The 27,552-nt window shown below is 51.6% G+C and overlaps 1 protein-coding gene across 1 annotated transcript in view; it reads left to right on the top strand.

Moving 5' to 3' along the window:
* Window positions 1-27,552, top strand: part of LOC140409329 (hematopoietically-expressed homeobox protein hhex-like) — a 169,686-nt gene that overhangs the window by 65,828 nt on the left and 76,306 nt on the right. Inside the window, exon 2 of the mRNA XM_072497742.1 lies at window positions 11,578-11,756. Within this exon, the coding sequence (XP_072353843.1) occupies window positions 11,578-11,756 (179 nt within the window). The remainder of the gene's footprint in view (window positions 1-11,577; window positions 11,757-27,552) is intronic.

Below are 27,552 nucleotides of genomic sequence, written 5' to 3'. Positions count from 1 at the left end.
CAGACCGTATCGCAACACTACAGACGGGATTTTCCAGGCCCACCATGGGACCGGAAATCCCCACTCTCGGTCAACGGACCTTTGGTTTGTCCGTCATATTTACCGTCCTGCCCGCGGTGATTGCCATAGTCGGCGGGATCAGCTTTAGGCCCACGCTATGGTACCTTGGTTAACAACAACAACATGTATTTATCTAGCACCTTTAACACAGTAAAACATCCCAAGGGACGTCACAGGAATATGATCACACAGAATATGACACTTGAGCTACATTAGGGAATACTGGAGCAAACAACCAAAGCCTTCATCAAAGAGGAAATTTTAAGTTGGATCTTTAAAAAAAAAATTAGCGTACCCAATTCATTTTTCCAATGAAGGGGCAATTTAGCCTGGCCAATCCACCTACCCTGCACATCTTTGGGTTGTGGGGGCGAAACCCACGCAAAAGGGGGAGAACGTGCAAACTCCACACGGATAGTGACCCAGAGCCGGGATCGAACCTGGGACCTCAGCACCGTGAGGCAGCAGTGCTAACCACTGCGCCACCGTGTCGCCCCTAAGTTATATCATAGATCATAGAATTTACAGTGCAGAAGGAGGCCATTCGGCCCATCGGGTCTGCACCGGCTCTTGGAAAGAGCACCCTACCCAAGGTCAACACCGCCACCCTATCCCCATAACCCAGTAACCCCACCCAACACTAAGGGCAATTTTGGACACTAAGGGCAATTTATCATGGCCAATCCACCTAACCCGCACATCTTTGGACTGTGGGAGGAAACCGGAGCACCCGGAGGAAACCCACGCACACACGGGGAGGATGTGCAGACTCCGCACAGACAGTGACCCAAGCCGGAATCGAACCTGGGACCCTGGTGCTGTGAAGCAATTGTGCTATCCACAAGGCTACCGTGCGTATCTTAAAAGAGAAAACATATGAAAGATTTATGACGCTAAAGGCCATTCGCCCATGTGTCCATCTTGGCCAAGGAAGTTATTTAGTTCAATCCCACTTTCCATCTTTTGCTCCTGTAAGTTACAGGACCTGAAGTACATACCTAAATATTTTTGTAGTTAGATAATCAGTTGTTCAGCCGTAAAGAACGTGTATATTGTTGAAAAGGGAGAAACGTTGCCGAAAGTTTTCATCTTACACTCAAACTTACAATTTCAAATTTGATGGCAGATTTTCCTGCATAAAGGGCACAAAAAAGTGAACTAATTGGGTGTTTACATCAATCAGTGTTAGTTGTTACAATTCCCTTGTTGTATTTCAGATTTATTAGTTGAAGAATTGAAAAATTCCACCAGCTGTCAAAGTGGGATTTGAACCCATGTCCCCAGAGCAACCGCCTGGGTCTCTGGATTATGCGTTCAGTGGTATTACCACGATGCCACCATCTCCGTGAAAATGAAATCGATACTCTGAATATTCTGAAATAGAAAAGGGATTGGAAAGTGCAATCATAGAGGTTTGGACAACTTGAAAAGGAAGGTCACAGCGAACAACTTCCTCTTTTTAATCACTTCCATGCAACGCTAACCTCCCACATGGTCCATGCATCGCTAACCTCCCACATGGTCCATGCATCGCTAACCTCCCACATGGTCCATGCAACGCTAACCTCCCACATGGTCCATGCATCGCTAACCTCCCACATGGTCCATGCATCGCTAACCTCCCACATGGTCCATGTAACGCTAACCTCCCACATGGTCCATGCAACGCTAACCTCCCACATGGTCCATGCATCGCGAACCTCCCACATGGCCCATGCATCGCTAACCTCCCACATGGTCCATGCATCGCTAACCTCCCACATGGTCCATGCATCGCTAACCTCCCACATGGTCCATGCATCGCTAACCTCCCACATGGTCCATGCATCGCTAATCTCCCACATGGTCCATGCATCGCAAATCTCCCACATGGCCCATGCATCGCTAACCTCCCACATGGTCCATGCATCGCTAACCTCCCACATGGTCCATGCATCGCTAACCTCCCACATGGTCCATGTAACGCTAACCTCCCACATGGTCCATGCATCGCTAACCTCCCACATGGTCCATGCAACGCTAACCTCCCACATGGTCCATGCATCACTAACCTCCCACATGGTCCATGTAACGCTAACCTCCCACATGGTCCATGCATCGCTAACCTCCCACATGGTCCATGCATCGCTAACCTCCCACATGGTCCATGCATCGCTAACCTCCCACATGGTCCATGCATCGCTAACCTCCCACATGGTCCATGCATCGCTAACCTCCCACATGGTCCATGCATCGCTAATCTCCCACATGGTCCATGCATCGCTAATCTCCCACATGGCCCATGCATCGCTAACCTCCCACATGGTCCATGCATCGCTAACCTCCCACATGGTCCATGCATAGCTAACCTCCCACATGGTCCATGCATCGCTAACCTCCCACATGGTCCATGTATCGCTAACCTCCCACATGGTCCATGCATCGCTAACCTCCCACATGGTCCATGCAACATTAACCTCCCACATGGTCCATGCAACACTAACCTCCCACATGGTCCATGCAACATTAACCTCCCACATGGTCCATGCATCGCTAACCTCCCACATGGTCCATGCATCGCTAACCTCCCACATGGTCCATGCATCGCTAACCTCCCACATGGTCCATGCATAGCTAACCTCCCACATGGTCCATGCATCGCTAACCTCCCACATGGTCCATGTATCGCTAACCTCCCACATGGTCCATGCATCGCTAACCTCCCACATGGTCCATGCAACATTAACCTCCCACATGGTCCATGCAACACTAACCTCCCACATGGTCCATGCAACATTAACCTCCCACATGGTCCATGCATCGCTAACCTCCCACATGGTCCATGCATCGCTAACCTCCCACATGGTCCATGCATCGCTAACCTCCCACATGGTCCATGCAACGCTAACCTCCCACATGGTCCATGCATCGCTAACCTCCCACATGGTCCATGCATCGCTAACCTCCCACATGGTCCATGCATCGCTAACCTCCCACATGGTCCATGCAACATTAACCTCCCACATGGTCCATGTAACGCTAACCTCCCACATGGTCCATGCATCGCTAACCTCCCACATGGTCCATGCATCGCTAACCTCCCACATGGTCCATGTAACGCTAACCTCCCACATGGTCCATGTAACGCTAACCTCCCACATGGTCCATGCATCGCTAACCTCCCACATGGTCCATGCATCGCTAACCTCCCACATGGTCCATGCATCGCTAACCTCCCACATGGTCCATGTAACGCTAACCTCCCACATGGTCCATGCAACATTAACCTCCCACATGGTCCATGCATCGCTAACCTCCCACATGGTCCATGTAACGCTAACCTCCCACATTGTCCATGCAACATTAACCTCCCACGTGGTCCATGCATCGCTAACCTCCCACATGGTCCATGCAACATTAACCTCCCACATGGTCCATGCATCGCTAACCTCCCACATGGTCCATGCAACATTAACCTCCCACGTGGTCCATGCATCGCTACCCTCCCACATGGTCCATGCAACATTAACCTCCCACATGGTCCATACTATGTTAACCTCCCACATGGTCCATGCATCGCTAACCTCCCACATGGTCCATACTATGTTAACCTCCCACATCTCTTCATTGCAAACTTCCCTGTCTTTCTGTCTTTTCCAACTGCTGTTGCCCCCAGAGTTTGTCAGACCTCTAGGGGATGGCAGCCTCCCTGGGTATACATGGCAGTGGGAGATGTAGAGCAGGCATCCACAGACATATCGGTCGCAATGAGGGGAGCGCATGCCCTCAGACCATAGCTTCATGGGACGGTGTGCTGGGCACTAATCCCAGCATCATGGCTATCTGGTATAGCAGCCGCCAGTTGGACATCAGCTGGACTCTGTGACCCACTGGCCTGGTACATGATCCTTATCAGTTCATGGCCATGATAAAAAAATCAGAGGCGGGATTCTCTGACCCCCCCCCAGCCGGGATGGATAATCTCCGGGGGGGGGGGGGGGGCAGCGTGAATCCCGCCCCCGCCGGCTGCCAAATTCTCTGGGGGCGGGAATCGGCCGCGCCGGTCAGCGGCCACTGGCAGCGCACCCCCCCCCCCCCCCCCGCCGCCGGGCGATTCTCCGGCCCGCGATGGGCCGAGTGGCCGCTCGCTTTCGGCCGGTCCCGCCGGTGTAAATCACAACAGGTTCTTACCAGCGGGACCGGGCTCCACGGGCGGCCTGCGGGGTACTCGGGGGTGTGGGGGGGGGGATCTGGCCCTGGGGGGTGCCCCCACGATGGCCTGCCCCACAATCGGGGCCTACCGATCCACGGGAGGGCCTGCGCGTGGGGGCACTCTTTCCCTCCGCGCCGGCCGCTGTCTACCTCCGCCATGGCCGGTGCGGAGAAGAACATCCCTGCGCATGCGCTGGGATGACGCCAACACACGCTGGCGCTCCCGCGCATGCGCCAACTCGCGCCGGCCGGCGGAGGCCCTTCGGCGCCGGTTCCCGGAGAATCCCGCCCCAGATTGGTCCCCGACACATCGCTGTTCGTGAAAACTTGCTCGGCTCAAGGTCAGATGATGGGGAAGAGGAAAGGAAAAGGACAGGAGAATCGCTTATTGTCACAAGTAGGTTTCAAATGAAGTCACTGTGAAAAGCCCCTAGTCGCCACATTCCGGCACCTGTTCGGGGAGGCCGGTACGGGAATGTCACTGAACTAATAATCCCATAGCCCAAACAACCACTTTGTGGAGACAGGTTCACGTCCCGTCACATCAGCTGGCGGAATCTAAAATCAATGAATAAATCGGGAAAAATTGCCCCTTAATTGGGAGAAAAAAAAATTTGGTTACTCTAAATTTATTTAAAAAAAAGAAAGAAAAAAAAAAAGTTGGTCGAATTCCAATGGGCCGAATACAACAGGGAGTCACTGAGGACTTGGCAAGAGCGGCAGAACCAATTCGGGCTACCCTGGGAGAGGGTGGACGAGTGGCTGGAGGCGCAGGATGCGTCGATCCAGAAGATGGAGGAGACGGTGGCTGACCATGAAGGTCGGATTGCCTCTCTGGAGGCAAAAGGGCTGATGATGCTGGAGGAGCAAAATTAATTGAAGGTTAAGGTTGATGACCTGGAGGACCGCTGCCTGCGGCAGAATTTGAGGATCGTAGGGCTTCCCGAAGGCATTGAGGAAACGAGAACCACGGAGTATGTGGGCAAGATGTTGGAGCAGTTGGTGGGGGGGGGATCTTTGACTACCCTCCTGAGGTGGACTGGGTTCGTCGGTCATTGAGGCCGAGGCCGAGAGCCGTGGAGCTACCACGAGCGATTATTGTGTGGCTCCAACAATACTTGGACAAGGCAAAGATCCTGAGGTGGGCAAAGGAAACCTGTGAATGTAGCTGGGAAGGCCATACTGTCCGAATCTACAAGAACTTGGGAACAGAGCTGGCTCGAAAAAGGGCCGGATTCAACAAGGCCAGGGTTGTTGTTTTCAGGAGCAAGGTGCGACTCAGCATGATGTTCCCGTCTCGCTTATGGGTCACGTATGGGGGAAGAGAATATTATTCAGAATTGCTGGAGGAGGCGAGTAACTTTATAAAGGATCATGGACTGGGGGATATGTGGGGATTCTGGGTGGGTTCACCTGCATGTTGGAGCTATGGCGTTGTGCTCAGTGGCGGGGGGGGGGGTATCTGTTTGTTTGTTTCTGGCTGCAGTTTTCTACATGTGTGGGGTGTATTGACACATTTGTTGGGTACGGTGAGAAGTGCGGTGGGGCGAGGGGGGGGAGGTGATGTGGGGACGAAGGAGCGCGGGGTACATGATTAAAGGTGGGTTGGGCAGGGTAGGGGGGGAGAAGTGTGTGGGTCTTTTTGTAAATAAAGTTTGTGGTTAGCCTCCGGTGGGGGTGGGGAGGTCACCCTGCTAGCAGAAATGACGGTGAACGGAAGTGAATGGGGAGGGGGGCGGCGGGGGGAGATCGCCATGGCTGGCTATTTGGCGGGGAAGGGGAGGGGCTGTTTTCTTTGTTTTTCATGTGGGTGGGGATTGTGAGCCGGGGCGGTGGGGTTGGGAGAGAGGGGGGGTTGCTGGGTTGTTGACGTTTCTTTATAGAGTCATTGGGTGGAGGCGTTGGAGGTGGGCGAGGTCGGGGCCTGGGGCCGTCCGTTGGCAGTAAGGTACGGCTGATCAGTGTGGGGTTTGGAGCCTCCCAACCCGGTGGCCTAATGAGGGGACTGAATGAGTCTATTGAAAGATCTCGGGTGTTTGCCCATTTAATAAGATTGAAGACAGGCGTGGTCTTTCTGCAGGAGACTCACCTGAGGGTTAGGGACCATACGAGGTTGAGGAAAGAGTAGGTGAGACACGTGTGCCATTCTGGGATGATACACAGACGAAGGTGCTTGTTAACAAGAGGGTGGTGTTTTTGGTGAGTAACATAGTGGCGGATCCGGCGGGAAGGGCGGCACCATTGCTTCACAGATCCAGGGTCCCGGGTTTGATTCCCGGCTTGGGTCACTGTCTGCGCGGAGTCTGCACGACATCCCATGTCTGTGTGGGTTTCATAGAACATAGAGTGCAGAAGGAGGCCATTCGGCCCATCGAGTCTGCACCAACCTACTTAAGCCCTCACTTCCACCCTATCCCCGTAACCCAATAACCCCTCCTAACCTTATTTGGTCACTAAGGGCAATTTAGCATGGCCAATCCACCTAACCTGCACGTCTTTGGACTGTTGGAGGAAACCGGAGCACCCGGAGGAAACCCACGCACACACGGGGAGAACATGCAGACTCCGCACAGACAGTGACCCAGCGGGGAATCGAACCTGGGACCCTGGCGCTGTGAAGCCACAGTGCTAATCACTTGAGCTACGTGCTACCCGTTTCCTCCGGGCGCTCCGGTTTCCTCCCACAAGTCCCGAAGGACGTGCTGTTGGGTGAATCGGACATTCTGAATTCTCCCTCAGTGCACCCGAACAGGCGCCGGAATGTGGCGACTAGGGGCTTTTCACAGTAACTTCATTTGCAGTGTTCATGTCAGCCTGCTTGTGACAGTAATTAAAGATTATTTTAAAAACTACCGTCGATGGGAAAGGCGATTGGCAGAATTTCTGGTTAAGGTGCTGGCAACACGCTTGGAGGATTGTTTGCCAGGGTGATAGCTGAGGATCAGACAGGCTTTGTGAAGGGGTAACCATTGTTGACCAATATAAGGAGTGATTGGATGTGGTGATGATGCCCCCGACTGGTCAGGAAAATGAGGCAATCAATTCCACGGATGCGGAGAAGGCGTTGGACCGGGTTGCGTGGAAATATCTTTTTGAGGTATTGGGACAGTTAGGTTGGACTGGGGTTCATTGCCTGGATTACGCTGTTGGACAGGCGTCCCAAGGCTCGTGTTCGCATTAACACAACAGGGATGGAGGAACTGGTAGAAAGGTTTCAGCTTCCGAGGGGGAACGGGTTCCAGTACTTGCAGGTTAGGGGTTTTGTGAGGAAGGAGCTGGCCACCTACATGGTTGCAAACCCCTTCGTTGTGTCTGATAGTGCTGAGGATGAGACAGGGGAGGGTAAGATCTCTGATATTTGTGGGCAGTTAATGGAGAGGGAAAAGGCCTCTCTGGAGCAGATAAAGAGGAAGTAGGAGGGGGAGTTGGGCAGTGCATTTGAGGGGGGGGGGGTTTGGAGTGAGACCTTGTGTAGGATAAACTTGACCTCCTCATGTGCAAGATTGGGCATCATTCAATTTAAGGTGGTGCACAGAGCACATATGACAAAGACGCACATGAATGGGTTCTTTCCAGAGATGGAGGACATAGAACATAGAACATAGAACATTACAGCGCAGTACAGGCCCTTCGGCCCTCGATGTTGCGCCGACCTGTGAAACTACTCTAAAGCCCATCTACACTATTCCCTTATCGTCCATATGTCTATCCAATGACCATTTGAATGCCCTTAGTGTTGGCGAGTCCACTACTGTTGCAGGCATGGCATTCCACACCCTTACTACTCTCTGAGTAAAGAACCAACCTCTGATATCTGTCTTCTATCTATCTCCCCTCAATTTAAAGCTATGTCCCCCTCGTGCTAGACATCACCATCCGAGGAAAATGGCTCTCACTGTCCCTCAGCGTACCCAATAACAGATGCGAGCGGTGGTTGAGGGAGCCGGCGAACCACACGTACATGTTTTGGCCCTGTCCAAAATTGGTGAGATTTTGGAAGTCCCTTTCGGGGACAATGTCGGAGATTTTAGTGGTCAAGGTGACCCCGAGCCCATGGGCGGTGATATTTGGGGTATCAGAAGATCCGGGGGTGCAGGAGGGGAGAGGAGCTGACGTGTTGGCCTTTGCCTCCCTGATAGCCTGGAGGAGGATTTTGTTAGGGTGGTGGGCTGTGGAGCCGCCAAGGATGACGGTGTGGGTGGGTGACGTGTTGGAATTCTGACGTTTGGAGAAGATAAAGTTTGCCGTTAGGGGCTGTGAGGAGGCGTCTACTCGAGGTGGCGGATGTTCATCTCCATCTTCAAGAGTTTGTAACATCAGCAGAAGCATGGGGGGGGGGGGGGGTTGTTTAGTTATGTAATAAAAAGTGGGGCAAGTGGGGTGGTATGGTGGGTGTTTATAATGAGAATTGTATAATGATTAATTGGGTGTTGTGTTTTGTATGTAAAATGAAAATGTCCTGAATAAAAATAGTTACAAAAAAATTCAGCAACTAAAATGTGGTTTCTATAATAGTGACCATTTACCTAGCATCGATTGTTGTAAAAACCCATCTGGTTCACTAATGCCCTTTGGCGAAGGAAATCTGCCGTCCTTACCTGGTCTGGCCGACATGCGACTCCAGACCCACAGCAATGTGGCGAACTCTGGGCTGCTATCTGAAATGGCCGAGCAAATCACTCAGTTCTAGGGCAATGAGGGATGGGGAAGAAATGCTGTCCTGGCCAGCGACACCCATAAAGAATAAAAAGAAAAATAGTTGTTGTTACATTCCAACAATGACTACTGTGATGGAGGTAGGAATTTCAGAGAAATATTGTATTCTATGTATCTGGTGCAGGAATGGTTAAAAGCCTGGGTAAGTGTGTGTATGTATCTATTGTAGTATGGTTTTAAAAATCCTAGTTTAAAAGTTAGGCAGGCACTATGGCTACAGAAGGGGTAATTAAGGCATCATAAAAATGAGATCAACATTATTTCAAACCATGCTTATGTTTAAAAGGACAGTATAGGGGCAGCACGGTAGCATTGTGGATAGCACAATCGCTTCACAGCTCCAGGGTCCCAGGTTCGATTACGGCTTGGGTCACTGTCTGTGCGGAGTCTGCACATCCTCCCCGTGTGTGCGTGGGTTTCCCCCGGGTGCTCCGGTTTCCTCCCACAATCCAAAGATGTGCGGGTTAGGTGGATTGGCCGTGATAAATTGCCCTTAGTGTCCAAAATTGCCCTTAGTGTTGGGTGGGGTTACTGGGTTATGGGGATGGGGTGGAGGTGTTGACTTTGGGTGGGGTGCTCTTTCCAAGAGCCGGTGCAGACTCGATGGGCCGAATGGCCTCCTTCTGCACTGTTAAAAAAAAAATGTTTTTTAATTCTATATTGGAGCTTTGTTATGATTTCTGGGGAGTGGATACTAGAAATATGGGGTGGGATTCTCCCTTGCCTTACACCAATATCGTATTCGGCGATCGGGCAGAGAATTCCTTCTGACTCCCAAATCGGGGCTGGCGCCAGTTTGACGCCGGTTTTCAAGTCTCCGCGCTCTCTGAAATGGCGCCATTGCAGCCCGCGCCGCACGCCGTTGGTATGGCATGTCACTGGAAGACCCTCACCCGATGCTCCAGCCCCGATGGGCCAAGTTCCTGACCGCGCGGTTGACGTGTGGTCTGAGCTGTCGGGAACCTGTTGTGGCGGCTGCGGACTGTGTCCAGCGCCGCCACACTCGGCTGGGACCCGTGCCGCTGGCCAGGGGGGCTTCCGTGAGGGCTGGGGGGGGGGCTGGTGGGGGGTAGCCAGGGGGTGGCCTGTTGTTGGGTCACATTTGGCGGGTCGGTTCCGCGCACGCCCGGCGCCACGTTGTACGGCGTGACCGTTGCAGGTCGTCGCCATGCGCATCCGCGGCCAGGGACGCGGCCATTCTCCGGCCAGTTTAGGATCGGGAGGCGGGAATTTCAACCGGCGCTACTGCTAGCCCCTCACCGGTCCCGGAATCGGTGAGGGTACGGCGCCAATTCTGGCATCGTATAACGTCTGCGAATTCTCCGTTTCAGCCGGCACTTAGCCGCTGAAAATTAGAATCCAGCCCATTGGGTTTAAACTTAAGTAATCAGGTAATGGGATGTGAGTGGGATACAGATGAACTTACTAATGGGAGGAGCTAAGTCTGTACCAAGTCGCTAGCAGTGAGTCATTCAGTTTAGATTTGTGTGCAGCTGCGCGACTTTGTCCGCAAGGTGGGAAAAACGTTTCCCCAGAGACCCGGACATGCATTTCTGGACACAGATGCCGGGCTGGACTGGTTGTGTGTGGGAGGGGGGGGGGCACCGTAGCACAGTGGTTAGCACTGTTGCTTCACAGCTCCAGGGTCCCAGGTTCGATTCCCGGCTTGGGTCACTGTCTGTGCGGAGTTTGCACGTTCTCCCCCTGTCTTCGAGGGTTTCCGGGTTTCCTCCGACAAGTCCCGAAAGACGTGCTTGTTGGGTGAATTAGACATTCTGAATTCTGCCTCTGTGTACCCGAACAGGCGCCGGAATATGGCGACTAGGGGCTTTTCACAGTAACTTCATTGCAGTGTTAATGTAAGCCTACTTGTGACACTGGTAAAGATTATTAGATTATTATTAAAATGTGGCAACATCTACAGAGGACACATGGAAAATGTGAGGACCACACTGGTTTGAGACCAGAAGGACACGCATCTAAAGGCTATTTCTTAAGGATCTCTCTCTCTCTCCAGGCAGTCTTTTGGAGGAAATATTTATTCAGAGGTTGGCAAGTACTCCTGTGTTTGTTAACTTTATTTAAAAGTGGGTTTTGACCTGAGATGGGTTTTGCCTGATTGGAGATAAAGAAGATTTCATTTTATTGTTAAACACTGTTTAACTGGTAATTGTAAGAAATTTATTTTATGATGTTCAAGTTACTTTAATACTGTGTCAGTCATCAAGTTTGTTTAAATATACTGTATCCTTATTTTGTGCGGGGAGTCACTTCTGGAGCAAGTATCCTTACCTCACAGTCTTACAAATTAAAAATGGTGGGGTGTCTGTCCCGTATCCGAGCAACTGTCGGGGTCTGGTCTGGGATTGTAACACGGCACTTTAAAAAATATGCATTTGGCGATCGAAATCTTGGGTCATCTGCCATTATGAACGATGCTGCATAAATCAAATCTATCTGTCTTTACCTGATATCGTCTCTTTTCAGATATGGAATGACGGACCCGCTGAAAGATGCAGCATTTTGTATTTTGTCTTAATTTTCAAAGTTCCCTATTTTTTTATATTTATCTTTCCATTCATTTAACATTTACTATTTTTGTTCCCACAGGTAAGGAGTATTTTTGGAATCCGTTCACCCAGCGCTCTACCCACAAAAGGAAAGGTGGCCAGGTCCGATTTTCAAATGATCAGACGGTGCAGTTGGAGAAGAAATTTGAGATTCAGAAATACCTCTCACCTCCAGAGAGAAAGCGACTGGCCAGAAACCTTCAGCTCAGTGAGAGGCAGGTGAGTGGGATGGTGTCAGAGAGAATTTAACATGAGGGATGTACGTACAGGGAAATCAGACAAGTTTCCAGGACAGGTTGTTGCTGTCAGCAATGAGCACTCCCAAATACTTTTGCAAAGAAGGAAAACTCCCTCTACACTGTCCCATTAAACACTCCCAGGACAGGTACAGCATGGGGTTAGATACAGAGTAAAGCTCCCTCTACACTGTCCCATTAAATACTCCCAGGACAGGTACAGCACGGGGTTAGATACAGAGTATAGCTCCCTCTACACTGTCCCCATCAAACACTCTCAGGACAGGTACAGCACGGGGTTAGATACAGAGTAAAGCTCCCTCTACACTGTCCCCATCGAACACCCAGGACAGGTACAGCACGGGGTAATATACAGAGTAAAGCTCCCTCTACACTGTCCCATCAAACACTCCCAGGACAGGGGCAGCACGGTGGCGCAGTGGGTTAGCCCTGCGGCCTCACGGCGCCGAGGTACTAGGTTCGATCCCGGCTCTGGGTCAGTGTCTATGTGGAGTTTGCACATTCTCCCATTGCTTGCGTGGGTTTCGCCCCCACAACACAAAGGTGTGCAGGGTAGGTGGATTGGTCACATTAAATTGCCCATTAATTGGAAAAAAATGAATTGGGTACTCTAAATTTTTTTAAAATACTCCCAGGACACGTATAGCACGGGGTTAGATACAGAGTAAAGCTCGCTCTACACTGTCCCCATTAAACACTCCCAGGACAGGTACAGCACGGGGTTAGATACAGAGTAAAGCTCGCTCTACACTGTCCCATCAAACACTCTGTGGTAGTAGAGGTATTAACGTACCTGGTAAAGCTGGAACACCATTGGTAGAAATTGTATGCTTCCTATTGGCCAAGCTGTATGGTAGCTCCGCCCTGCTAGACGGGGTATAATAGCCCATGCCGCCCCAGCAGCCTTCATTCTTACCTGAGCTGCTGGGGGAAACACCTAGCTTATTAAAGCCTTCAGTTGGACTACAACCTCGCTTTAGTTGTCATTGATCGTGCATCAATTTAATAAGCTAGATTTAAAAGGATGGAGCTCCGAATCAAGCCGGAGTGTCTGCAACTCAGCCCCCACGCGGGGAATTCAGCGGCAATCTTCAAGCACTGGCTGGCGTGCTTTAAAGGGTATCTCGGGACGGCCAAAAACACACCCACGGGAGAGCAGAAACTGCACGTCCTGCACTCAAGGGTGAGCCCGGAGATTTACGCCCTCATCGAGGAAGCGGAAGACTTCGATGCGGCAATAGAGCTGCTAAAAGGACATTATATTCGCCCGGTAAACCAGGTCTACGCCCAATATCAGCTAGCGATGAGGCGACAAACCCCTGGGGAATCGCTGGAAGAATTCTACCGCGCACTCCTGGTGTTGGGGAGAAACTGCAGCTGCCCGCAAGTTTCGGCGAGCGAACACACTGAACTCTTAGTCCGGGACGCTTTCGTAGCAGGTATGCTATCCTCACAAATCCGCCAGCGATTGCTGGAAAAAGACACTCTAGGTGTCAAGGAGGCATGTGCCCTCGCAGGCTCCCTGGATGTGGCCTCCAGAAAAGCCCGCGCTTACGTTCCCGACCGCCCGGCAGCCCCCTGGGCAGCGTGGAACCCCTCCGCAGCCGACCCCAAGACATCCCCCATCCCCCCACAATGTTGCGCTGCAAGGTGGCCTGGCAACCCAGGCAGGGCATTCCACGCCCAACTACTCTGTGAGTAAAGAACCTACCCCTGACATCTGTCTTATACCTATCTCCCCTCAATTTAAAGCTATGTCTCCTCGTGCTAGACATCAACATCCGAGGAAAAAGGCTCTCACTGTCCACCCTATCCAATCCTCTGATCATCTTATATGCCTCAATTAAGTCACCTCTTAATCTTCTTCTCTCTAACGAAAACAGCCTCAAGTCCCTCAGCCTTTCCTCATAAGATCTTCGCTCCATACCAGACAACATTCTGGTAAATCTCCTCTGCACCCTTTCCAATGCTTCCACATCCTTCCTATAATGCGGCGACCAGAATTGCACGCAATACTCCAAATGCGGCCGCACCAGGGTTTTGTACAGCTGCAACATGACCTCGTGGCTCCGAAACTCAATCTCTCTACCAATAAAAGCTAACACACCGTACGCCTTCTTAACAACCCTCTCAACCTGGGTGGCAACTTTCAGGGATCTATGTACATGGACACCGAGATCTCTCTGCTCATCAACACTGCCAAGAATCTTACCATTATCCCAGTACTCTGTCTTCCTGTTATTCCTTCCAAAATGAATCACCTCACGCTTTTCTGTATTAAAATCCATTTGCCACCTCTCAGCCCAGCGCTGCAGCTTATCTATGTCCCTCTGTAACTTGTAACATCCTTCCGCACTGTCCACAACTCCACCGACTTTAGTGTCATCTGCAAATTTACTCATCCATCCTTCTCCGCCCTCCTCCAGGTCATTTATAAAAATGACAAACAGCAGTGGCCCCAAACCAGATCCTTGTGGTACACCACTAGTAACTGGACTCCAGTCTGAACATTTCCCATCAACCACCACCCTTTGTCTTCTTCCAGCTAGCCAATTTCTGATCCAAACTGCTGAATCACCCTGAGTCCCAGGCCTCCGTATTTTCTGCAGTAGCCTACCGTGGGGAACCTTATCAAACGCTTTACTGAAATCCATATACACCACATCAACTGCTTTACCCTCATCCACCTGTTTGGTCACCTTCTCAAAGAACTCAATAAGGTTTGTGAGGCATGGCCTACCCTTCACAAAACCGTGTTTACTATCTCTAATCAAATTATTCCTTTCCAGATGATTATACATCCTATCTCTTATAAACCTATCCAAGATTTTGCCCACAACAGAAGTAAGGCTCACTGGTCTATAGTTACCGGGGTTGTCTCTACTCCCCTTCTTGAGCTAGGGGACAACATTTGCTATCCTCCAGTCTTCTGACACTATTCCTGTAAACAAAGATGACTTAAAGATCAAAACCAAAGGCTCAGCAATCTCCTCCCTAGCTTCCCAGAGAATCTTAGGATAAATCCCATACGGCCCAGGGGACTTATCTATTTTCGCGCTTTCCGGAATTGCTAACACCTCCTCCTTATGAACCTCAAGCCCTTCTAGTCTAGTAGCCTGAATCCTCAGTATTCTCCTCGACAACATTGTCTTTTTCCTGTGTGAATACTGATGAAAAATATTCATTTAGCACCTCTCCTATCTCCTCGGACTCCAAGCACAACTTCCCACTACTGTCCTTGACTGGCCCTACTCTTACCCTAGTCATTCGTTTATTCCTGACATATCTATAGAAAGCTTTAGGGTTATCCTTGATCCTACCTGCCAAAGACTTCTCATGTCCCCTCCTGGCTCTTCTTAGCTCTCTCTTTAGGTCCTTCCTAGCTAACTTGTAACTCTCGAGCGCCCTAACTGAACCTTCATGTTTCATGATGTGGAGATGCCGGCGTTGGACTGGGGTGGGCACAGTACGAAGTCTTACAACACCAGGTTAAAGTCCAACAGGTTTGTTTCGATGTCACTAGCTTTCGGAGCGCTGCTCCTTCCTCAGGTGAAGGAAGGAGTTGTAAGACTTCGTACTGTTCATGTTTCATCTTTACATAAGCCTCCTTCTTCCTCTTGACAAGTGTTTCGACTGCTTTAGTAAACCATGGTTCCCTCGCTCGACCACTTCCTCCCTGCCTGACAGGTACATACTTATCAAGGACACGCAGTAGCTGTTCCTTGAACAAGCTTCACATTTCCATTGTGCCCATCCCCTGCAGTTTTCCTCTCCATGTGATGCATCCTAAGTCATGCCTCATCGCATCATAATTGCCTTTCCCCCAGATATAACTCTTGCCCTGCGGTATATACCTATCCCTTTCCATCACTAAAGTAAACTTAATCGAATTGTGGTCACTATCACCAAAGTGCTCACCTACCTCCAAATATACCACCTGTCCTGGATCATTACCCAGTACCAAATCCAATATGGCCTCGCCGCTCGTTGGCCTATCTACATACTGTGTCAGGAAACCCTCCTGCACACATTGGACAAAAACGGACCCATCTAAAGTACTCGAACTATAGCGTTTCCAGTCAATATTTGGAAAGTTAAAGTCCCCCATAACAACTACCCTGTTGCTTTCGCTCCTATCCAGAATCATCTTTGCAATCCTTTCCTCTACATCTCTGGAACTTTTCGGAGACCTATAGAAAACCCCTAACAGGGTGACCTCTCCTTTCCAGTTTCTAACCTCAGCCCTTACTACCTCAGTAGACGAGTCTTCATCAAACATCCTTTCTGCCACCGTAATATTGTCCTTCACTAACAATGCAAGGGATGCGGTAAAAAGGGTCATTTCGTGGTGGTATGCCAGGCCCATGCGCTTGCCGTGGTCTCCGGCGGCGAATGCGGACCGTCACCACAAACCTTTCCACGGTCCCCGTGCGGCCAGCAGGCGCCGCCATCTTCCTACTCCAGGACCACGTGCGGACCCCGGGCGCCGCCATCTTGTCCCGCGGACGCCAAGTTAGATGGATGGGCGTCGACATCCTGCGGACCCCTAGCCATGTACGACCAATGGGAGCCGTCATCTTGGATCGACCTCCAGGACCCCAGCTCGGCTGACCACACACTGCCCGAAGAGAACAATCAATTGCTGCGAATAGCCTCGAACACTCTCAACTGCTACAACGACTGTATTTATCAACGGGCATGACATGTCCTGCCTAATCGACTCTGGGAGCACGGAGAGCTTCACACACCCCGACACGGTAAGGCGCTGTTCTCTCCTCGTCCACCCCGTCAATCAAAAAATCTCCCTGGCCTCCGGTTCCCACTTAGTAGAGATAAAGGAGTTTTGTGTAGCAAACCTCACTGTCCAGGGAAGGGAGTTTAACATTACCGGCTCTACGTCCTTCCCCACTTCTGTGCGGCCACACTCCTAGGTTTAGACTTCCAGTGTAATCTCCAAAGTCTAACGATCAAATTCGGCGGCCCTATACCCCCCTCACTGTCTGCGGCCTCGCGACCCTCAAGGTCGACCCGCCTTCCCTGTTTGCGAACCTCACCCGGATTGCAAACCCGTCGCCACCAGGAGCAGACGGTACAGTGCCCAGGACCGGATCTTTATTAGGTCAGAGATCCAAAGGCTACTGAGGGAAGGAGTCATTGAAGCCAGCAACAGTCCCTGGAGAGCTCAAGTAGTGGTGGTAAAGACCGGGGAGAAGCATAGGATGGTCATCGACTACAGTCAGACCATCAACAGGTTTACGCATCTGGATGCGTACCCTCTCCCCCGCATATCCGACCTGGTAAACATGATCGCGCATTACAAGGTCTTCTCCACAGTGGATCTCAAGTCCGTCTACCACCAGCTCCCCATCCGCACTATTGACCGCAAATACGCTGCCTTCGAGGCGGATGGGCAGCTCTATCACTTCTTAATGGTTCTCTTCGGTATCACCAACGGGGTCTTCCAGCGCGAGATGGACCGAATGGTTGACCGGTACGGTTTACGGGCAACATTCCCGTATCTCGATAATGTCACCATCTGCGGCCACGACCAGCAGGAGCATGACACCAACCTCCGAAAATTCGTCCAGACTGCAAAGATTCTTAACCTTACATACAACAAGGATAAATGCGCGTTTAGCACCGACCGCCTAGCCATCCTCGGCTACGCTGTGTGAAATGGAGTTTAGGCCCCGACCCTGAACGCATGCGCCCCCTTATGGAGTTTCCCCTCTCTCACTGCTCCAAGGCCCTGAAGCGCTGCCATGGGTTTTTCAGTTACTACGCCCAGTGGGTCCCCAACTTTGCGGACAAGACCCGTCCCCGATCCAATCCACAGCTTTTCCCCTGTTGATAGAGGCCCGCCAGGCCGTCAGCCGCATCTAAAAGGACATTGCAAAGGTCACGATGCACGCCATTGACGAGTCCCCTTCCAGGTGGGGAGCAATGCGTCTGACGTATCTCTGGCGGCCACCCTCTACCAAGCGGGCAGGCCTGTGGCCTTCTTCTCACGTATCCTCCACGCTTCCGAAATCCGCCACTCCTCAGTCGAAAGGAGGCCCAGGCCATAGTAGAAGCTGTGTGACATTGGAGGCATTACCTGGCCGGCAGGAGATTCACTCTCCTCACTAACCAACGGTCGGTGGCTTTCATGTTTGGTAATGCACAGCGGGGCAAGATAAAAAACGATAATAACTTGCGGTGGAGGATCGAACTCCCCACCTACAACTACGAGATCTTGTATCGTCCCGGGAAGCTAAATGAGCCACCAGTCGCCCTGTCCCGCGGCACATGTGCCACCGCACAAATGGACCGCCTACAAGCACTCCACGGTGCCCTCTGCCACCCGGGGGTCACTCGCTTTTTCTACTTTATCAAGACCCGCAACCTGCCCTACTCCATCGGCGAGGTCAGGACAGTCACCAAATCTGCGTGGAGTGCAAACCGCACTTCTACCGGCGAGAGAAAGCACACCTGATAAAGGCTGCCCGTCCCTTTGAATGCCTCAGCATGGACTTCAAAAGCCCCCTCCCCTCCACCGACCGCAACACGTACTTCCTGAACGTGATTGACGAGTACTCCCGGTTCCCATTCGCCATCCCCTGCCCCAACATGACCGCAACCACCGTCATCAAGGCCCTCCATAGCATCTTTGCACTGTTCGGGTTCCCCGCTTACATACACAGTGATAGGGGGTCCTCCTTTATGAGCGACGAACTGCGTCAATTCCTGCTCAGCAAGGGCATCGCCTCGAGCAGGACGACCAGTTACAGCCCTCGGGGTAACGGACAGGTTGAGAGGGAGAACGGAATGGTCTGGAAGACCGTCCTACTGGCCCTATGGTCCAGGAATCTCCCAGTCTCCCGCTGGCAGGAAGTCCTCCCGGTTGCCTTCCACTCCATCCAGTCACTGCTTTGTACCACAACCAACCAGGCACCTCACGAACGTCTCCTTGTCTTCCCCAGGAAGTCCTCCTCTGGGACCTCGCTCCCGACCTGGCTGGCAGCTCCCGGACCTATCCTGCTCCGAAAACACGTGCGGGCGCACAAGTCGGACCTGTTGGTCGAGAGGGTCCATCTTCTCCACGCTAACCCCCGGTATGCCTACGTGGCGTACCCCGACTGCCGACAAGATACGGTCTCCTTACGAGACCTCGCGCCCACCGGAGCCCCACGCACACCACAGCCACCAGTCCCACCCTCCCCTCCACCAGGGCACCTTACAGGAGGATCGGCCCTTCCACCGGCCCCGTCTAGGCTCCCCCCACCCACCGACGCACCCCGCAGGCGCTCCCTTCCCAGGTCAACCGCTTTCCACACCAGCGCCGTCTAGGGGTGTCGAAGCGACCACAGAGATCGAGGACACGCACCCAGAGTCACAGGTGCCCGCGCCTCCCCGGAGTCACCACCGAGGCTCCGACGATCACAGAGGACGACCAGGGACCCGATCGACTGATTGCTTCATTTTAAATTGTAAATTTAAATCATAAATTGTAAATAGTTACTAGAATTGTAAATAGTTACAAAACGCTGTACGGAGGTATTAAGGTACCTCCATAACTAATTCTACCACGTTGCCATGTTTGTAGTATCAGGCCACCACCCCCGCCGGAATCTTTTTTAACAGGGGGTGAATGTGGTAGTAGAGGTATTACATTACCTGGTAATGCTGAAACACCATTGGTAGAAATTGTATGCTTCCTATTGGTCAAGCTGTATGGTAGCTCTGACCTGCTAGGCGGGGTATAAGAGTGTGTGCCGCCCCAGCAACCTTCATTCTGTACTTGAGCTGCTGGGGGAAACATCTAGCTTATTAAAGCCTTCAATTGGTCTACAACCTTGCTTTAGTGATCATTGATCGTGCATCACACTCCCAGGACAGGTGCAGCACGGGGTTAGATACAGAGTAAAGTTCCCTCTGCACTGTCCCATCAAACACTCCCAGGACAGGTGCAGCACGGGGTTAGATACAGAGTAAAGTTCCCTCTGCACTGTCCCATCAAACACTCCCAGGGCAGGTACAGTACGGGGTTAGATACAGATTAAAGCTCCCTCTACACTGTCCCATCAAACACTCCCAGGACAGGTACAGCACGGGGTTAGATACAGAGCAAAGCTCCCTCTACACTGTCCCCCATCAAACACTCCCAGGACAGGTACAGTACGGGGTTAGATACAGAGTAAAGCTCCCTCTACACTGTCCCCATTAAACACTCCCAGGACAGGTACAGCATGGGGTTAGATACAGAGTAAAGCTCCCTCTACACTGTCCCCATCAAACACTCCCAGGACAGGTACAGTACGGGGTTAGATGCAGAGTAAAGCTCTCTCTACACTGTCCCCATTAAACACTCCCAGGACAGGTACAGCATGGGGTTAGATACAGAGTAAAGCTCCCTCTACACTGTCCCCATCAAACACTCCCAGGACAGGTACAGTACGGGGTTAGATGCAGAGTAAAGCTCTCTCTACACTGTCCCCATCAAACTCTCCCAGGACAGGTACAGCACGGGGTTAGATATAGAGTAAAGCTCCCTCTACACTGTCCCCATCAAACACTCCCAGGACAGGCACAGCACGGGGTTAGATACAGAGTAAAGCTCTCTCTACACTGTCCCAATCAAACACTCCCAGGACAGGTACAGCACGGGGTTAGATACAGAGTAAAGCTCCCTCTACACTGCCCCAACAAACACTCCCAGGACAGGTACAGCACGGGGTTAGATACAGGGTAAAGCTCCCTCTACACTGTCCCATCAAACACTCCCAGGGCAGGTACAGTACGGGGTTAGATACAGATTAAAGCTCCCTCTACACTGTCCCATCAAACACTCCCAGGACAGGGACAGCACGGGGTTAGATACAGAGTAAAGCTCCCTCTACACTGTCCCCATTAAACACTCCCAGGACAGGTACAGCATGGGGTTAGATACAGAGTAAAGCTCCCTCTACACTGTCCCCATCAAACACTCCCAGGACAGGTACAGTACGGGGTTAGATGCAGAGTTAAGCTCTCTCTACACTGTCCCCATTAAACACTCCCAGGACAGGTACAGCACGGGGTTAGATACAGAGTAAAGCTCTCTCTACACTGTCCCAATCAAACACTCCCAGGACAGGTACAGCATGGGGTTAGATACAGAGTAAAGCTCCCTCTACACTGCCCCAACAAACACTCCCAGGACAGGTTCAGCACGGGGTTAGATAGAGGGTAAAGCTACCTCTACACTGTCCCCATCAGACACTCCCAGGACAGGTACAGTACGGGGTTAGATGCAGAGTAAAGCTCTCTCTACACTGTCCCCATCAAACACTCCCAGGACAGGTACAGCACGGGGTTAGATACAGAGTAAAGCTCCCTCTACACTGTCCCCATCAAACACTCCCAGACAGGTACAGTACGGGGTTAGATACAGAGTAAAGCTCCCTCTACACTGTCCCCATCAAACACTCCCAGCACAGGTACAGCACGGGGTTAGATACAGAGTAAAGCTCCCTCTACACTGTCCCCATCAAACACTCCCAGGACAGGTACAGCACGGGGTTAGATACAGAGTAAAGCTCCTTCTACACTGTCCCCATCAAACACTCCCAGGACAGGTACAGCACGGGGTTATATACAGAGTAAAGCTCCCTCTACACTGTCCCCATCCAACACTCCCAGGACAGGTACAGCACGGGGTTAGATACAGAGTAAAGCTCCCTCTACACTGTCCCCATCAAACACTCCCAGGACAGGTACAGCACGGGGTTAGATACAGAGTAAAGCTCTCTCTACACTGTCCCCATCAAACACTCCCAGGACAGGTACAGCACGGGGTTAGATACAGAGTAAAGCTCCCTCTTCACTGTCCCCATCAAACACTCCCAGGACAGGTACAGCACGGGGTTAGATACAGAGTAAAGCTCTCTCTACACTGTCCCCATCAAACACTCCCAGGACAGGTACAGCACGGGGTTAGATACAGAGTAAAGCTCCCTCTACACTGCCCCAACAAACACTCCCAGGACAGTTACAGCACGGGGTTAGATACAGGGTAAAGCTCCCTCTACACTGTCCCCATCAAACACTCCCAGGACAGGTACAGTACGGGGTTAGATGCAGAGTAAAGCTCTCTCTACACTGTCCCCATCAAACACTCCCAGGACAGGTTCAGCACGGGGTTAGATACAGAGTAAAGCTCCCTCTACACTGTCCCCATCAAACACTCCCAGGACAGGTACAGCACGGGGTTAGATACAGAGCAAAGCTCCCTCTACACTGTCCCATCAAACATTCCCAGGACAGCTCCAGCACGGGGTTAGATACAGAGTAAAGCTCCCTCTACACTGTCCCCATCAAACACTCCCAGGACAGGTACAGCACAGGGTTAGATACAGAGTAAAGCTCCCTCTACACTGTCCCCATTAAACACTCCCAGGACAGGTACAGCATGGGGTTAGATACAGAGTAAAGCTCCCTCTACACTGTCCCCATCAAACACTCCCAGGACAGGTACAGTACGGGGTTAGATGCAGAGTAAAGCTCTCTCTACACTGTCCCCATCAAACTCTCCCAGGACAGGTACAGCACGGGGTTAGATATAGAGTAAAGCTCCCTCTACACTGTCCCCATCAAACACTCCCAGGACAGGCACAGCACGGGGTTAGATACAGAGTAAAGCTCTCTCTACACTGTCCCAATCAAACACTCCCAGGACAGGTACAGCACGGGGTTAGATACAGAGTAAAGCTCCCTCTACACTGCCCCAACAAACACTCCCAGGACAGGTACAGCACGGGGTTAGATACAGGGTAAAGCTCCCTCTACACTGTCCCATCAAACACTCCCAGGGCAGGTACAGTACGGGGTTAGATACAGATTAAAGCTCCCTCTACACTGTCCCATCAAACACTCCCAGGACAGGGACAGCACGGGGTTAGATACAGAGTAAAGCTCCCTCTACACTGTCCCCATTAAACACTCCCAGGACAGGTACAGCATGGGGTTAGATACAGAGTAAAGCTCCCTCTACACTGTCCCCATCAAACACTCCCAGGACAGGTACAGTACGGGGTTAGATGCAGAGTAAAGCTCTCTCTACACTGTCCCCATCAAACTCTCCCAGGACAGGTACAGCACGGGGTTAGATATAGAGTAAAGCTCCCTCTACACTGTCCCCATCAAACACTCCCAGGACAGGCACAGCACGGGGTTAGATACAGAGTAAAGCTCTCTCTACACTGTCCCAATCAAACACTCCCAGGACAGGTACAGCACGGGGTTAGATACAGAGTAAAGCTCCCTCTACACTGCCCCAACAAACACTCCCAGGACAGGTACAGCACGGGGTTAGATACAGGGTAAAGCTCCCTCTACACTGTCCCATCAAACACTCCCAGGGCAGGTACAGTACGGGGTTAGATACAGATTAAAGCTCCCTCTACACTGTCCCATCAAACACTCCCAGGACAGGGACAGCACGGGGTTAGATACAGAGTAAAGCTCCCTCTACACTGTCCCCATTAAACACTCCCAGGACAGGTACAGCATGGGGTTAGATACAGAGTAAATCTCCCTCTACACTGTCCCCATCAAACACTCCCAGGACAGGTACAGCATGGGGTTAGATACAGAGTAAAGCTCCCTCTACACTGCCCCAACAAACACTCCCAGGACAGGTTCAGCACGGGGTTAGATAGAGGGTAAAGCTACCTCTACACTGTCCCCATCAAACACTCCCAGGACAGGTACAGTACGGGGTTAGATGCAGAGTAAAGCTCTCTCTACACTGTCCCCATCAAACACTCCCAGGACAGGTACAGCACGGGGTTAGATACAGAGTAAAGCTCCCTCTACACTGTCCCCATCAAACACTCCCAGACAGGTACAGTACGGGGTTAGATACAGAGTAAAGCTCCCTCTACACTGTCCCCATCAAACACTCCCAGCACAGGTACAGCACGGGGTTAGATACAGAGTAAAGCTCCCTCTACACTGTCCCCATCAAACACTCCCAGGACAGGTACAGCACGGGGTTAGATACAGAGTAAAGCTCCTTCTACACTGTCCCCATCAAACACTCCCAGGACAGGTACAGCACGGGGTTATATACAGAGTAAAGCTCCCTCTACACTGTCCCCATCCAACACTCCCAGGACAGGTACAGCACGGGGTTAGATACAGAGTAAAGCTCCCTCTACACTGTCCCCATCAAACACTCCCAGGACAGGTACAGCACGGGGTTAGATACAGAGTAAAGCTCTCTCTACACTGTCCCCATCAAACACTCCCAGGACAGGTACAGCACGGGGTTAGATACAGAGTAAAGCTCTCTCTACACTGTCCCGATCAAACACTCCCAGGACAGGTACAGCACGGGGTTAGATACAGAGTAAAGCTCCCTCTACACTGTCCCCATCAAACACTCCCAGGACAGGTACAGTACGGGGTTAGATGCAGAGTAAAGCTCTTTCTACACTGTCCCCATCAAACACTCCCAGGACAGGTACAGCACGGGGTTAGATATAGAATAAAGCTCCCTCTACACTGTCCCCATCAAACACTCCCAGGACAGGCACAGCACGGGGTTAGATACAGAGTAAAGCTCTCTCTACACTGTCCCCATCAAACACTCCCAGGACAGGTACAGCACGGGGTTAGATACAGAGTAAAGCTCCCTCTTCACTGTCCCCATCAAACACTCCCAGGACAGGTACAGCACGGGGTTAGATACAGAGTAAAGCTCTCTCTACACTGTCCCCATCAAACACTCCCAGGACAGGTACAGCACGGGGTTAGATACAGAGTAAAGCTCCCTCTACACTGCCCCAACAAACACTCCCAGGACAGTTACAGCACGGGGTTAGATACAGGGTAAAGCTCCCTCTACACTGTCCCCATCAAACACTCCCAGGACAGGTACAGTACGGGGTTAGATGCAGAGTAAAGCTCTCTCTACACTGTCCCCATCAAACACTCCCAGGACAGGTTCAGCACGGGGTTAGATACAGAGTAAAGCTCCCTCTACACTGTCCCCATCAAACACTCCCAGGACAGGTACAGCACGGGGTTAGATACAGAGCAAAGCTCCCTCTACACTGTCCCATCAAACATTCCCAGGACAGCTCCAGCACGGGGTTAGATACAGAGTAAAGCTCCCTCTACACTGTCCCCATCAAACACTCCCAGGACAGGTACAGCACAGGGTTAGATACAGAGTAAAGCTCCCTCTACACTGTCCCCATTAAACACTCCCAGGACAGGTACAGCATGGGGTTAGATACAGAGTAAAGCTCCCTCTACACTGTCCCCATCAAACACTCCCAGGACAGGTACAGTACGGGGTTAGATGCAGAGTAAAGCTCTCTCTACACTGTCCCCATCAAACTCTCCCAGGACAGGTACAGCACGGGGTTAGATATAGAGTAAAGCTCCCTCTACACTGTCCCCATCAAACACTCCCAGGACAGGCACAGCACGGGGTTAGATACAGAGTAAAGCTCTCTCTACACTGTCCCAATCAAACACTCCCAGGACAGGTACAGCACGGGGTTAGATACAGAGTAAAGCTCCCTCTACACTGCCCCAACAAACACTCCCAGGACAGGTACAGCACGGGGTTAGATACAGGGTAAAGCTCCCTCTACACTGTCCCATCAAACACTCCCAGGGCAGGTACAGTACGGGGTTAGATACAGATTAAAGCTCCCTCTACACTGTCCCATCAAACACTCCCAGGACAGGGACAGCACGGGGTTAGATACAGAGTAAAGCTCCCTCTACACTGTCCCCATTAAACACTCCCAGGACAGGTACAGCATGGGGTTAGATACAGAGTAAAGCTCCCTCTACACTGTCCCCATCAAACACTCCCAGGACAGGTACAGTACGGGGTTAGATGCAGAGTTAAGCTCTCTCTACACTGTCCCCATTAAACACTCCCAGGACAGGTACAGCACGGGGTTAGATACAGAGTAAAGCTCTCTCTACACTGTCCCAATCAAACACTCCCAGGACAGGTACAGCATGGGGTTAGATACAGAGTAAAGCTCCCTCTACACTGCCCCAACAAACACTCCCAGGACAGGTTCAGCACGGGGTTAGATAGAGGGTAAAGCTACCTCTACACTGTCCCCATCAGACACTCCCAGGACAGGTACAGTACGGGGTTAGATGCAGAGTAAAGCTCTCTCTACACTGTCCCCATCAAACACTCCCAGGACAGGTACAGCACGGGGTTAGATACAGAGTAAAGCTCCCTCTACACTGTCCCCATCAAACACTCCCAGACAGGTACAGTACGGGGTTAGATACAGAGTAAAGCTCCCTCTACACTGTCCCCATCAAACACTCCCAGCACAGGTACAGCACGGGGTTAGATACAGAGTAAAGCTCCCTCTACACTGTCCCCATCAAACACTCCCAGGACAGGTACAGCACGGGGTTAGATACAGAGTAAAGCTCCTTCTACACTGTCCCCATCAAACACTCCCAGGACAGGTACAGCACGGGGTTATATACAGAGTAAAGCTCCCTCTACACTGTCCCCATCCAACACTCCCAGGACAGGTACAGCACGGGGTTAGATACAGAGTAAAGCTCCCTCTACACTGTCCCCATCAAACACTCCCAGGACAGGTACAGCACGGGGTTAGATACAGAGTAAAGCTCTCTCTACACTGTCCCCATCAAACACTCCCAGGACAGGTACAGCACGGGGTTAGATACAGAGTAAAGCTCCCTCTTCACTGTCCCCATCAAACACTCCCAGGACAGGTACAGCACGGGGTTAGATACAGAGTAAAGCTCTCTCTACACTGTCCCCATCAAACACTCCCAGGACAGGTACAGCACGGGGTTAGATACAGAGTAAAGCTCCCTCTACACTGCCCCAACAAACACTCCCAGGACAGTTACAGCACGGGGTTAGATACAGGGTAAAGCTCCCTCTACACTGTCCCCATCAAACACTCCCAGGACAGGTACAGTACGGGGTTAGATGCAGAGTAAAGCTCTCTCTACACTGTCCCCATCAAACACTCCCAGGACAGGTTCAGCACGGGGTTAGATACAGAGTAAAGCTCCCTCTACACTGTCCCCATCAAACACTCCCAGGACAGGTACAGCACGGGGTTAGATACAGAGCAAAGCTCCCTCTACACTGTCCCATCAAACATTCCCAGGACAGCTCCAGCACGGGGTTAGATACAGAGTAAAGCTCCCTCTACACTGTCCCCATCAAACACTCCCAGGACAGGTACAGCACAGGGTTAGATACAGAGTAAAGCTCCCTCTACACTGTCCCCATTAAACACTCCCAGGACAGGTACAGCATGGGGTTAGATACAGAGTAAAGCTCCCTCTACACTGTCCCCATCAAACACTCCCAGGACAGGTACAGTACGGGGTTAGATGCAGAGTAAAGCTCTCTCTACACTGTCCCCATCAAACTCTCCCAGGACAGGTACAGCACGGGGTTAGATATAGAGTAAAGCTCCCTCTACACTGTCCCCATCAAACACTCCCAGGACAGGCACAGCACGGGGTTAGATACAGAGTAAAGCTCTCTCTACACTGTCCCAATCAAACACTCCCAGGACAGGTACAGCACGGGGTTAGATACAGAGTAAAGCTCCCTCTACACTGCCCCAACAAACACTCCCAGGACAGGTACAGCACGGGGTTAGATACAGGGTAAAGCTCCCTCTACACTGTCCCATCAAACACTCCCAGGGCAGGTACAGTACGGGGTTAGATACAGATTAAAGCTCCCTCTACAC

Source organism: Scyliorhinus torazame, chromosome 3, assembly GCF_047496885.1.
Source record: "Scyliorhinus torazame isolate Kashiwa2021f chromosome 3, sScyTor2.1, whole genome shotgun sequence".
Taxonomy (NCBI): Eukaryota; Metazoa; Chordata; class Chondrichthyes; order Carcharhiniformes; family Scyliorhinidae; genus Scyliorhinus; species Scyliorhinus torazame.
Note: the sequence above shows the minus strand (reverse complement) of the source record. Positions and strands in the feature narration are given on the sequence as shown.